At 41.6% G+C, this 14,465-nt stretch overlaps 1 protein-coding gene across 1 annotated transcript in view; it reads right to left on the bottom strand.

The window, feature by feature from the left end:
* LOC126456088 (sodium/hydrogen exchanger 9B2-like) overlaps positions 1-14,465 on the bottom strand; it is a 123,883-nt gene that overhangs the window by 16,254 nt on the left and 93,164 nt on the right. Inside the window, exon 8 of the mRNA XM_050091844.1 lies at positions 10,706-10,867. Within this exon, the coding sequence (XP_049947801.1) occupies positions 10,706-10,867 (162 nt within the window). The remainder of the gene's footprint in view (positions 1-10,705; positions 10,868-14,465) is intronic.

Raw genomic sequence — 14,465 nt, 5'->3', positions numbered from 1 at the left:
ATCCGCTGCAGATCTACTTGGAGACCATTTGCAGCCATTGTTGGACTTCATGTTCCCAATCATGTCACCAGGCACAACTGTTCGCAATTGGTTTGAAGAACATTCCGTGCAATTCGAGCAGCGAATGATTCGGTCAGCGAGATTGCTCAACATAAACCCCATCGAACATTTAAGGGACATATCGAGAGGTCAGCTCGTGCACAAACTCCTGCACAAGCAACACTTCCGCAACTATGGAAGGTTATAGACACAGCATGGTACAATATTTCTGCAGGGGCTTCCAACGACTTGTTGAGTCCATTCCACGTTGAGTTGCTGTACTGTGGCGGACGAAGGGAGACCCCACACAATATTAGGAGATATCCCACGACTTTTGTTCAAATCCAATGGCTCTGAGCACTATGGGACTTAACTTCTGAGGTCATTAGTCCCTTAGAACTTAGAACTTTTAAACCTAACTAACCTAAGGACATCACACACATCCATGCTCGAGGTAGGATTCGAACCTACGACCGTAGCGGTCGCGCGGTTCCAGACTGTAGCGCGTAGAACCGCTCGGCCACCCCGGCCGGCACGACTTTTGTCACCTCAGTGTATTATGCACAAAAGATCTCACTGAAAAGAAAAACTTAGTTACGGTATCTTCACCTGCACTGCGGTTTGTTAGATACAATGGAATAAATAACTGTCGAACGTACGAAAACATTATTTGTGTTCTCTTTTCGTTTTTTTTAATTGTAATTTTGTGTCGTTATTCTTCTGGCTTATTTGATGCCGTCCACCACGATTATTTCTTCTCCTCTTCCAAACTCCCTCCAAACATCCTCATTTATTTCTTGTCTCTATTCAAATCTCTATCTTCTAGATTTTTTCCCCTTCACACCACCATTTAGTCTCATAGAAGATGTCCTATCAATCTGTACCTCCTTGTAGTTCATGTCTCTCCATGTATCTCCTTTCTCTCTGATTCTGAAAAGACGTTACATTTCTCATCTTGTCAAATAACTTAATTTTCCGCGTGATTCTGTAATAACACGTTTCAAACACATCGATTTCGTTATTTTCCGGTTTTCCTGCTTCTCATTTCCGTGTGATGTGCTCCAGACGTAATTCTCAGTTATATCATTAATAAAACTTAAATAATAAGTAAACATTAAGAATTACACATTAACATCTCCTATACACGTTTGCTAAGTAAAAAGAATGATGGAAAGAAGTTAGATCATAGGAGACAGAATATAAACTCGGATACACAAGAAGAGTGTAAGATATTAGTGGTCTTTTCCAATGGAATTTACCGATACTTGCTTTATCGGCTTAGAGAACCACGAAAAATTAATCTGTGCAGAAAATTCTGAAAAAATAGGGATAAACTGTAAGGAAACACGGGTAATATACAATCTCAACTAGAACGAAGAGGGAACAACAAGAATGGAACAGGTAGAACGACGTGCTCGGATTAAAAAGGGTATAAAGCGTGTAACATAGGGACGTATTCTTTGGATCCTACTGTTCACTTTGTTCATCGAAGAAGCGATGATGGAAATAAAGGGAAGTTTCATGAGTGAGGCTGAAATTCAGGCTGAAAAAATATCAATGATGAGAGTCGCAGATGAAATCGCTGTCCGCAGTGAAAGTGAAGAAACATTGCAGGACATCATGAGTGGAAATGAACAGTCTAATATGCACACACTGAGGCTGGAGAGTAAAGTGAAGAAGTAATGAGGAATAGAGCAAGTGAGATTAACGATAAACTTAACATCAAAATTGGTGACTACGAAATAGAAGTTAAGGAACTCTGCTCGGAAGCGAAGTAACATAAGACGGACGAAGCGTGGACGACACAAAAAGCAGATTATCACAAGCAAACAGGACAGCCGAGACTAAAGGAAGCCTTCTGATATTAAACATAGCCCTAAATATGAGGAAACAATTTCTGAGAGTGTTCGTTTGAAGTACAGCATTGTATGGCAGGGGATCTTGGGTTGAGGGAAAAACGGAAAAGAAGATCACTGAAGAGGATTTGAGATGTAGTGCTATAGAAGGATGCTGAAAATTAGGTGCACTGATAAGATAAGGAATGAGGAGGCTCTCCGCAGAATTGGTGAAGATAGGACATGTGAAGCACACCGACAAAAAAAGGACAGGGTTGCAGAATGTGTGTTAAGGTATCAGGTGATAACTTGCATGGTACTAGGGGGAACTGTAGAGGATGAAAACTGTAGGGGGAAGAAAGACATTGCAATACATCCAACGAATAATTAAAAGCGTAGGGTGCAAATGATATTCTGGGATGAAGAGGTTGGTGCAAGAGAGGAGTTCATTGTGGTCCACGTCAAACTAGCTCGAATGCAGACGGCGCAAAAAACACCTCCCTCCCTATCAAATTAACTGTTCTTTGATGCATCAGATTACGTCATACTGGAGTTCCCACTCTTTAGTCAAGATATGCCATAAATTTAGTTTCCGTTTATTATCTCCTCATTATTTATCTAATATACCCATCTAATTTCCAGCGTTCTCCTGTAGCACTACATTTCAAAAGATTCTATTCTCTTTTTGTCGCAACTGTTTATCATCCATGTTTTACACATTCTAACAAACATCTTCAGATCTCACAGTGACGCGTGTGGGACAAAACACTTGCGTTTTCTCTGTCGGATACACAGTGCTCGATATGAAAAGATATGGTTAAGAAGGCATGTCGAAACGAAGTCATTGCTCAAAATGTCAGTCGTGGTCAGAACAGTGAGTGCAACTCACATACACATGAGTCATGAGTGTGTGAGTTGCGTTTGCGTGAGTGTGTATGTGTGTATTTGTCGTCTAACTTTGACGAAGGCCTTACTGGCCGAAACCTGTATTTGTGATAGTCTTTTTGTTGTGTCTATCCCGACTCAGAATCTCCGGTATATGGTGAGTAGCAACTTTCCTTTCCACAATATTGTTACATTCCATCCTGGATTTTCTAGTATTAACATTCTACATCTTCATTCAAGATGTTTACTCATTTGCAGCCCTCTGGCGCTAGAGGGCTCCTATCCGTAGCGTGTAACATGGCCGTGGGTACCATAGGTATGTTGGTGCGTGTGAAACAGTGGGGTGTAATCTACTTCCGTATTGAAAGGGTTCGTGCAGCACCGTTTCTTTTAGCATGACAATGCCAGCCCACACACCAGCGTTGCGGCGTTTATAACAATCCGACGCTCTGGGTACACTGTCATCGATCATCTTCCGTACAGTCCTGACATGGCCCCATCCGATTTGCATCTGTTTCCAAAAGTCAAAGAACATCTTCGAGGACTTCGTTCTCATGAAGCGATGGAAGGAGAGGTGTGTTTTTGGCTCAGTCAACAAAGATAAACATTCTACACTGACGATATCAACAAACTGGTCTCTCGTTGGCAGGCATACGTTCGTCACCTGCATGACTATGTTGAGAAATAAATATGTAGACATGAAGAATAAAGATGTAGGATGTTAATGACCTTAATTCTGTTTAAAAATCTTTAAGAGTTTCCAAATAAAAAATTCAGGGGCATTAAGTTCCAGGACGCCCTCATATGAGATTGCCTTGAAAACCATACAGGACCTTTATTTACTCATTCCGCGACGACTGGAAGCTGTTTTGAATGCTAACGGTTTTGCTACAACTTATTAGGCATGATAGTATGGTGTGTTTTTGGTGTTTCTACATTCCATTATTCTCGTTTTGCTTTTGTTGATGTTCATCTTATATCCTCCTTTCAAGACACTTTCCATTACGTTCAACTGCCCTCCAGGTCCTTTGCTGTCTCTGACAGAATTACAATGTCATCCGCGAACCTCTAAGTTTTTATTTCTTCTCCATGGATTTTAATACCTACTCCGAATTTTTCTTTTGTTTCCTTCACTGCTTGCTCAATATACAGATTGAATAACATCGGGGAGAGGCTACAACCCTGTCTCACTCCCTTCCCAACCACTGCTTCCCTTTCATGTCCCTCGACTCTTATAACTGCCATCTGGTTTCTGTACAAATTGTAAATAGCCTTTTGCTCCCTGTATTTTACCCCTGCCACCCTCAGAATTTGAAAGAGAGTATTCCAGTCAACATTGTCAAAAGCTTTTTCTAAGTCTACAAATGCTAGAAACGTAGGTTTGCCTTTAGTCGAATTAAGTCGGGTGATGCTGAGGGAATTACATTAGGAAATGAGACAATTAAAGTAGTAAAGGAGTTTTGCTATTTGGGGAGCAAAAAACTGATGATGGTCGAAGTAGAGAGGATATAAAATGTAGACTGGCAATGGCAAGGAAAGCGTTTCTGAAGAAGAGAAATTTGTTAACATCGAGTATAGATTTAAGTGTCAGGAAGTCGTTTCTGAAAGTATTTGTATGGAGTGTAGCCATGTATGGAAGTGAAACATGGATGATAACTAGTTTGGACAAGAAGAGAATAGAAGCTTTCGAAATGTGGTGCTACAGAAGAATGCTAAAGATTAGATGGGTAGATCATGTAACTAATGAGGAGGTATTGAATAGGATTGGGGAGAAGAGAAGTTTGTGGCACAACTTGACTAGAAGAAGGGATCGGTTGGTAGGACATGTTCTGAGGCATCAAGGGATCACCAATTTAGTATTGGAGGGCAGTGTGGAGGGTAAAAATCGTAGAGGGAGACCAAGAAATGAATACACTAAACAGATACAGAAGAATGTAGGCTGCAGTAGGTACTGGAAGATGAAGAAGCTTGCACAGGATAGAGTAGCATGGAGAGCTGCATTAAACCAGTCTCAGGACTGAAGACCACAACAACAACAATATTTTTGTCCTCGCTCTGTACGTTGTATGACAGGGAACGACGCGCGTATTCTGTAGTGAACGGTGGTCGCGGTTGTTATTGTAAGAATGTCAACTTCATTTTTGAGAAGTTTTATAAACAGATATAGGAGAGATGAGATCGTTATAGTAATTCATACTGAGAGGCAGTTTTGGCGTTAATACTGTACACCCACACAAAAGCTTAAAGCATTCCGTCGTCAGGCCACAAGTGGCTCATAGGGACCATCCGACCGCCGTCTCATTCGCAGCTGAGGATGCGGATGGGAGGGCGTGTGGTCAGCACACCGCTCTCCCGGTCGTTATGATGGTTTTCTTTGACCAGAGCCCCTACTATTCGTCCTCAATTGGTATCATGACGCTGGGTGCACCCCGAAAAATGGCAGCAGCGCCTGGCGCCCCGGATGGTCACTAGAGATGGCCAAACTCGTTCATCCTTGGGAACTAGTTCATTGCTAATCGTTCTTTTTTGGGAACCGTACATTTTTACTCGTTCATCGTTCTTTTGTGCTTGGAATATGGTTCTTATGAAAAACTGAAAACTAGTAGTGTAGGTGATTGAAGGATGGAGAGCACCAAAAGGGGGCACTTGCCTCCCCCTGGAGTATAGAGTTTTTATTCATTACAGAATTCTTACGCACTTTTAGAAGCAATTTCTGTGATTCTGCAGAACCTGTCGTTTAGCCAACCGTAGCCTTGTGTGGCTGATCGCAGGGAAATAATATAGGGTGGCGCACGGAAAACCGGCCCCGAGTACAGACCGCTCGCCAATGACGGACGATATGTTGCCCGTTGCGAGAAGATACAACAAACAGACAAACACGTAATAATTAGGCAGTGAAGAAATAACAAGCTAATGCAAACAACAATTGCGAAACAATCGATGACGATGTGTAGAGAGCTGGAGAAGAGAACATGAAAATCTCACGCGACGCGCATGGGCTATAGCTCATGTAGTCTTGTAAACCTGTTGGTGCCTGTTTCCCAACATAATAGACCACAAGTGTTTTGTATAAAATTCTTCGTTTCGACTTCTACTACATAGCTATGCTACGTTGTAAACAATAATCGTTTACACCCTATATATACTTCACGTTGTCTCTGAGTTCGTAGGCGAAGTAGAGACTTCATGGAAGCATGAAATAAAATGTGGTTTTCTCACACTTGCGTCACACGCTTGGTAAAAATTAGGTTTCTATGTTGCATTATTAACGTTAATGCAGCAATAATAATAATAATTAAGTTCACAGTAGTAAAGTTTTCGGTTTGAAAGCTCCTTCTGAACAAATGTTTTTGAGATAATAAGTAAATATGATTTTATGGCAATCTATGTCTTTTCAAATGGAGAGGCACCGCTTTTCCTACTGAGCCGAAATGACCCACAACCCACTTTTTTTCCCAAAGAAACCAAACTAGCAGGTAATGCAAATTGGAAACAACCAAACTTAAGAATAATTAGAGCCTTCCTAAATGTAATGTTTTGTATATGAAAGATAGCCAAAAATCGTTTTATATGAATTTTCTTACACTAAAAATTAAGCAAATTATTGAAAATTAGCTGCTAAATCAAGTCGATGATACCAAAAAATATATGAATAACAAAAAAAAAACTTGCCTTGTTATAAGTATGTCTTATGCTGTTCATCGATATAATGAAGTGAGCTGATATGGCCTTTTGTTACCTGAAAAGACGTACCTATTACATACAACGTAATTTTTATGTAATTTACGTAACTATAAAATACTTTTTGATTACCGGTCGTGGACGCTGAATAGCCAGAGCCAAATGCAAGAACAGTTTGGAACACATTTAAAATAGGCGAGCGCAGTGAACGAAACGAACAGACAACTGGATACTGAAATGACTAGGAGCAGTCGGCAGAGGAACTGAGACAGGTGGTCATGCGAAGAACGACGAGTGCGGCCGAGGGAGACCGAGACTGAGACGAGCACGCGAACGAGGATGGAACGAGAACTGCCGAAGTGACCGCCGGGACCGAAGTGAACTAGTGAACTATGAAACTATCGTTCCTCGTTCCCGGGAACTATAAGTAGACCGCCGCGACCAAAGTGAACCATGAACCGATCGTTCCTTGGAATTCGTTCCTCGGTCCTTTCGTTCAACGCAACCTATCCAAGTGCCGGCCATGCCCGACTGTGTTTAACTTCGGTGACCTGACGGGAACCACCGTATCCACTGCGGCAAGGCCGTTGCCCGTAAACCTGCAGCATGGCGGAGTAAATACATAAATGTTCGGTACAGAAAACAATACCATTTTATTCTCCAGATTAGATAATTTGATTAATTTAGGGTAGCATATGCTGTAGACAATTTCAGGAGAAGAAGTTCGACGCAAAATAGGCGACATGGAATCAGCGAATGGTAAGCAAAAAGATGTACAAGTTATTTGATGACGTACGAAATCTATCAGCCGCGTCTCTGTAATTGTTAAGCAACCGCTACACTACTGTCCTAAATCCTTTCTCATGCCACTTCCTCTCCAATCCGATATACGTCCAAACCCTTCACCCAGAAACTGTTCGCCGGTCGTAGTGGCCGAGCGGTTCTAGGCGCTGCAGTCTGGAACCGCAAGACCGCTACGGTCGCAGGTTCGAATCCTGCCTCGGGCATGGATGTTTGTGATGTCCTTAGGTTAGTTAGGTTTAACTAGTTCTAAGTTCTAGGGGACTAATGACCTCAGCAGTTGAGTCCCATAGTGCTCAGAGCCATTTGAACCAACTTGAGAACTGCACCATAGATCTGGCTGACTTTTTGTTGTTGTCTTCGGAATTTTCAAGAGAAGGTTGGTACGTTTTTGGAAAATTCAGCGGAAAAGTCGGAAATTTGGATGATGTTTTTGTATGAAAAGCGCCTATAGTTTCCGATTCGCGTTGCATTCCGAGTGACTATTAATAAATCGCAAAAAAAAAATCGTTTGAAGTATGTGGAATAAACCTTGAATTGCCGTATTTCCGCATGGGCAGTTGTACGTGATGTGATCGAGATTCAGTAAACCATCGACGGTATTTGTTTTCTCTCGGGACGAAGAGACAAAAAATATTAATCTTGAAGTGCTTCAGTGAACGCATTAAAAACCCGAACAAATTATTACGAAATGAGTGAATTCCAGCTTGTTTCAGTTGAATAAATTCATGATCTTACTGAAATTTTTTGTACGAATTCACTCAAATTCAAGGAAAGATTCTGTTGGATGAACCCTTCTCTATCAACCGGCTGACTGACAGAGACGAGGCTGTTCTCACAGATCCAGCAGTTTGAAAAATCTCTCTCTCTCATGCCTCGTGTATTAATTATTCCAACCGATTTATTCATTCATTTTCACTTCTGTTCCAAGTCAAGGTTCCGTTTGTAATAATAATAATAATTATAACTAAATAAACAGTTTATTTCGTTTTAATAAATTCATAATCTTACTGAAATTGTTTTGTTCCAGTTCACACAAATTCAAGGAAGGATTCGGTTGGGTGAACCTTAACTTGATCAACTGAAGCACGCTACACAATAAACACTTTTTGTTAAACCGGCTGCGAGAAAGAACATGCTAAGCTCTGCAGTGAAAATGTGTGGTTTTGTTTTCTATTCGCACTCTTTTTTAATAGTAAACAGGAAACCTGTGTTTACAGCTAACTTTATAATCCTTCCTATTCGTAGATTAAAACCGCGCGAAATATTAAAACTACTGTTCTCACAGATCCAGCAGTTTGAAAAATCTCTCTCTCTCATGCCTCGTGTATTAATTATTCCAACCGATTTTTTCATTCATTTTGACTTCTGTTCCAAGTCAAGGTTCCGTTTGTAATAATAATAATAATTATAACTAAATAAACAAGGTTAGAGAGAGAGGGGGGGGGGGGAGAAGACGGGCAGAGAAATGGAAGGAAATACACACACTACTCGCTATTAAAATTGCTACACCAAGAAGAAATGCAGATGATAAACGGGCATTCATTGGACAAATATATTATACTGGAACTGACATGTGATTACATTTTCACGCAATTTGGGTGCATAGATCCTGAGAAATTAGTACCCAGAACAACCACCTCTGGCCGTAATAACGGCCTTGATACGCCTGGGCATTGAGTCAAACAGAGCTTGTACGGCGTGTACAGGTACAGCTGCCTATGCAGCTTCAACACGATACCACAGTTCATCAAGAGTAGTGACTGGCGTATTGTGACGAGCCAGTTGCTCGGCCACCATTGACCAGACGTTTTCAATTGGTGAGATATCTGGAGAATGTGCTGTCCAGGGCAGCAGTCGAACATTTTCTGTATCCAGATAGGCCTGTACAGGACCTGCAACATGCGGTCGTGCATTATCCTGCTGAAATGTAGGATTTCGCAGGGATCGATTGGACTGGATTGTTTGGGGGGGGGGGGGGGGGGAAGAGACCAAACAGCGAGGTCATCGGTCTCATCGGATTAAAAAAGGACGGGGAAGGAAGTCGGCCGTGCCCTTTCAAAGGAACCATCCCGGCATTTGCGTGGAGTGATTTAGGGAAATCACCGCAGGGATGGAATGAAGGGTAGAGCCACGGGTCGTAACACATCTGAAATGTAACGTCCACTGTTCAAAGTGCCGTCAATGCGAACAAGAGGTGACCGAGACGTGTAACCATTGGCACCCCACACCATCACTCCGGGTGATATGCCAGTATGGCGATGACGAATACACGCTTCCAATGGGCGCTCACCGCGATGTCGCCAAACACGGATGCGACCATCATGATGCTGTAAACAGAATCTGGATTCATCCGAAAAAATGACGTTTTGCCATTCGTGCACCCAGGTTCGTCGTTGAGTACACCATCGCAGCCGCTCCTGTCTGTGATGCAGCGTCAAGGGTAACCACAGCGATGGTCTCCGAGCTGATAGTACATGCTGCTGCAAACGTCGTCGAACTGTTCGTGCAGAAGGTTGTTGTCTTGCAAACGTCCCCATTTGTTGACTCAGGGATCGCGACGTGGCCGCACGATCCGTTACAGCCATGCGGATAAGATGCCTGTCATCTCGACTGCTAGGGATACGAGGCCGTTGGGATCCAGCACGGCGTTCCGTATTACCCTCCTGAACCCACCGATTCCATATTCTGCAAACAGTCATTGGATCTCGACCAACGCGAGCAGCAATGTCGCGATACGATAAACTGCAATCGCGATAGGCTACAATCCGACCTTTATCAAAGTCGGAAACGTGATGGTACGCATTTCTGCTCGTTACACGAGGCATCAGAACAACGTTTCACCAGGCAACGCTGGTCAACTGCTGTCTGTGTATGAGAAATCTTTTGGAAATTTTGCTCATGTCAGCACGTTGTAGGTGTCGCCACTGGCGCCAACCTTGTGAGAATGCTCTGAAAAGCTAATCATTTGCATATCACAGAATCTTCTTCCTGTCGGTTAAATTTAGCATCTTAGCACGTCATCTTCGTGGTGTTGCAATTTTAATGGCCAGTAGTGTAATTACTCCAACCGATTTATCCATTCATTTTTACTTCTGTTTCCAGTCAGCGTTCCGTTTGTAATAATAATAATTACTAAATAAGCAAGGTTAGAGGGAGGGGGGGGGGGGGGAGAGAGAAGATGAGCAGAGAAGTGGAAGGAAATACATGAGTATATGAATAGGGAGATGTTGGAGGAGGAGATGGGTTAGAAATGTAAAGGGAGAGGGTGGAAGGTGATGGACAGATATAGCTGAAAAGGAGGGCAAAGGCAAAGAGAGGGTGGAGGAGGACAGGGATAGAGAGAGGGGGAAGGGGACAGAAGGAGATTAGGACGTGTATCCAATTCCCGCATAAATTTAATAGTTGCAAAGGATTGCCAGGTACGCTGGCAGCAGAGACAAGTTGAGAGAGGGCGGACTCACGGTCTGGGGCCAGCCGTGCCTGCGCCAGCCGGCGGCGGCGACGAAGCCGGCCACGGTGGCGCCCAGCGGTCCCGCGCCGTTGTAGCCCACCGCCTCGGAGCCCAGCACGCACAACAGGCCGCCCGCCAGCAGCAGCCACGTGCGCAGCGACACGCAGAACCTCTGCAGCACGGCGCACGCGACAGTCGCGTTACAAAAACGAGAAAGAGAAGCTCCTCAAAACTATGACTAAACTACAGTTCAACATGGAAAAGGGACATCTGGGCATCACTCCCAGATACAGCAAGATCAATATGAGAAACAACACATCTAAATCATCCCGAAACAAAAAGCTGAAAAGTGCCGGCTGGAAACTGAAGCCAAACTTGTTCACAAAGAGAATGATCTGTTTGATAGCAAACTTACGAACATACACACAGAATTAGCTAATTTCTTCGACAACTATGCTTTGATAAAAACCCTAGACATGAAACTTCCTGACAGAATTAAACTGCGTGCCGGACCGAGACTCGAACTCGCGACCTTTGCCATTCGCGGCCGAGTGCTCTACCATCTGAGCTACCCAAGTACAACTCACGCCCCGTCCTCATAGCATTATTTCTGCCAGTACCTCGTCTCCTACCTATTCTAGACAAAATCACTAATCCTGTAATTAATGAATAAATAAAGATCACTCGTAATCAGTGCCTTAAAATCAACAAATAAAAAAATAAGCAAGTAAACAGTTAAAACAAATGTAATAACGACACACACACACATAAATTTTATGATTTATCAAATAGACAGACATCATATTCAGAAGCAGAGAAAACAACTTACTAAGTAAAAGGCAGAAATATAATTTACAACCTGAAATCAACGCCAAAAGTATACAAAATAATAAAAGAGATTAGTGTTGCAACAAAAAATGCTTCAGATATAGCAAAGTTAAGCAATACCAGAAAGTCTCTTATAGCCCAGAAGACCATGAAAGCCTTAAGCAACGAACTAAACAAACATGATGCAAGGCTTTCGGGAATTACGCCGGATAATATTGTAAAGTTACAATATTATCCGGCGTAATTCCCTGGAACCTATCAAGCAGATGCAGCCCCGGGAAAGCCTCAAACAGCACAAACATGATGCAAGTTATAATACCTAGCAAGAGGACAGGAAAACACTCAAAGATATAAACTAAAACCTAATGACCATGAAGCCATACCTACTATGACGAACAAATACAACACATTGTGTATAATTAACGAAGAAGAATATATAAGAAAACAACTGGATTTTTTTATCATAAATGTCTTTACTGAAATATAGAAAGACCCCACGAAAGCATACAGACAAAAGTCACATCACAGCTGAAAAACACACATCTGTTGTTATCTGACCTTGAGAAGAATTATGAATCTTTGGGCACCAAGGCTAAGATGGCAACCAAAACTACACGAAGAATTTTCCCTGTTATGATCAATTGTGAACTCCAGGTTACAAAATTATAAACGAACTTATCAACATACTAGCCAAGACATATACATACACTGAAAACTACGCGATAAAAACATTTTTCAGCTAACAGAGGAAATTAGAAACATCATCCTCCAGTCAGCCCAATCACTACCATGTGACATAACAAAACTATACACAGACATACCCATCCAGAATCACTCGAAGTCATCAAATCAAACATTTCAAAACACAAAAAACTACCACTGACTGAAACTGTTGAATTCATGCATATTCTTTAACTAGTTCTAAACCACAACTATTTCACACTCAAAGATTAAATTTACTTGCAATGTAAAAGTCTTGCAGTAGGTTCAAGTACAGCAGGTACAATGGCCAATATAAATGTCAACCACCTCAAGCAAAAAGCCCTTGTAATAAAATCAACCTCCATGAATAAAATTACTTATTGTAAACGTTACGCTGCTGATACATCACTCTTGGTACATGATGACACAAATAATTCAATAAACAGAACAAAAGTATAAAATTCGCTGTTGAATACGAAAATAGCGACAGCAGTAACTTCCTAGACCTGAACATACTTTTAAAGTTCACTGACAAACCAGTAACAAAAAGATACAATCACACACAGCTCATAATGCCACCCCATGACATAAAAACATGCTCCACACAGATCATTAGTTAACAGAGCCAGTATCATACATTCGGATAACCACGTGCAGCTCTATGTATTCAGCTTGACCAAACAAATGCTGCAGCAAATAGCTTGGGTCACTCACTTATTGACAACCTCACACGAAAGAGAAGAAACAATTACCTTTCACGTGCCTACTCTCCCACAGACTAGCAAACATTTTCAGATCGCACAGTTTTAAAGCTGCTTTCACATCACATAACAAACTGCAACGCATGCTGAGACAACTTAAACACACAGACAAACACACAGTCAGGCGTTTACAAAACTACTGTGTAGTACATGCAAAGCCCTCTATGTAGGTCAAACTGGTAGACCTCCAAAAAGATACAATGAACACACAAAACACTGGCCATCCATTCAATGATATCATGGACGATATTCATATATTACGTGAAACAGACAAGGAACACTAAACAGATATGCATTAAGAATTAGAAATTTTCATTTGTTGACAGTATATAGTGACAGGTTTCTAAATGATAAACTGGTAAGTAGCAATATAAATTTCTTCAAAAATTTATCCATTATTGAATTCTTATTTTATTTAAAAAATCTTAACCAAGTAATCATATTCTTCAATACGTGCTACTGTACAAAGTCATCCATACAGTAAAGGTTTCATTTTTACTATCTCAGCAACTGTAAAATCTCTAGAATGATGTAAACATCTGAATATGAAAGTGTTAAGCTGTGACGTTTTTAATACTGTTCTCTGTTTGTGAGACAACTAAATTTCCAGCAAAAATGTAAGTAAATACGCTAATGAAATGATTTAAAACATACGACCCACTTATGGTGCACACTAAAATAAATGTATCTTTATGTATGAATTATATCTCGATGCATAACCTCATTCCCGCACCCAGAAAATGAACATCATAATTCAGGTTATTGTAATGTACAAATAATTGTAATGTAAGTGATGACGGCAGCATGCTGCCGGAACACGTTGTGCTAATTAAATATTAGTAAAAAGCGACTGACATAGTACAAATTATGTCATAAACACATAGCACCTACTTCCATAGCGCATGTTGACAGTATGATGACACTCGATCCTGTGTATCTTATTCGCGTCTACATGTGTACCCCGCAGGCCACTTAGTGGTGTGTAATAGAGGGCACATTGTGTAACACTGTCACTCTCCGTGTTCAATCCCCATTCATTACGAATCACACGTGGGAAGAACGATTATTGATAAGTCTCAGTGTGAGAAACTTCCAGGCAGATTAAAACTGTGTGCCGGACCGAGGCGCGACCTCGGGACTTTTGCCTTTTGCGGGCAAGTGCTTTACCATCTGAGCTACCCAAGCATGACTCACGCCCCGTCCTCAAAGCTTCACTTCTGCCAGTATCTCGTCTCCTCAGTGTGAGCTCTAATCTTTCTAATTTTAGTTTTATGCTGTTTCTGCTATACATTCATACAAGGCTAATTCTTCAAGGAAAGTGACTGCAAAATTGTACGTCGATCTGGTGATTCGACCTGTTGTGCTACCATTCATAAACAGCATTCCATGGGGTGTTTTCCAACAGGATAAATTTCGAAACTTTCTGGCAGATTAAAACTGTGTGCCGGACTGAGACTCGAACTCGGGAACTTTTCCTTT

Source organism: Schistocerca serialis, chromosome 2 (assembly GCF_023864345.2).
Source record: "Schistocerca serialis cubense isolate TAMUIC-IGC-003099 chromosome 2, iqSchSeri2.2, whole genome shotgun sequence".
In the NCBI taxonomy this organism is placed as follows: Eukaryota; Metazoa; Arthropoda; class Insecta; order Orthoptera; family Acrididae; genus Schistocerca; species Schistocerca serialis.
Note: the sequence above shows the minus strand (reverse complement) of the source record. Positions and strands in the feature narration are given on the sequence as shown.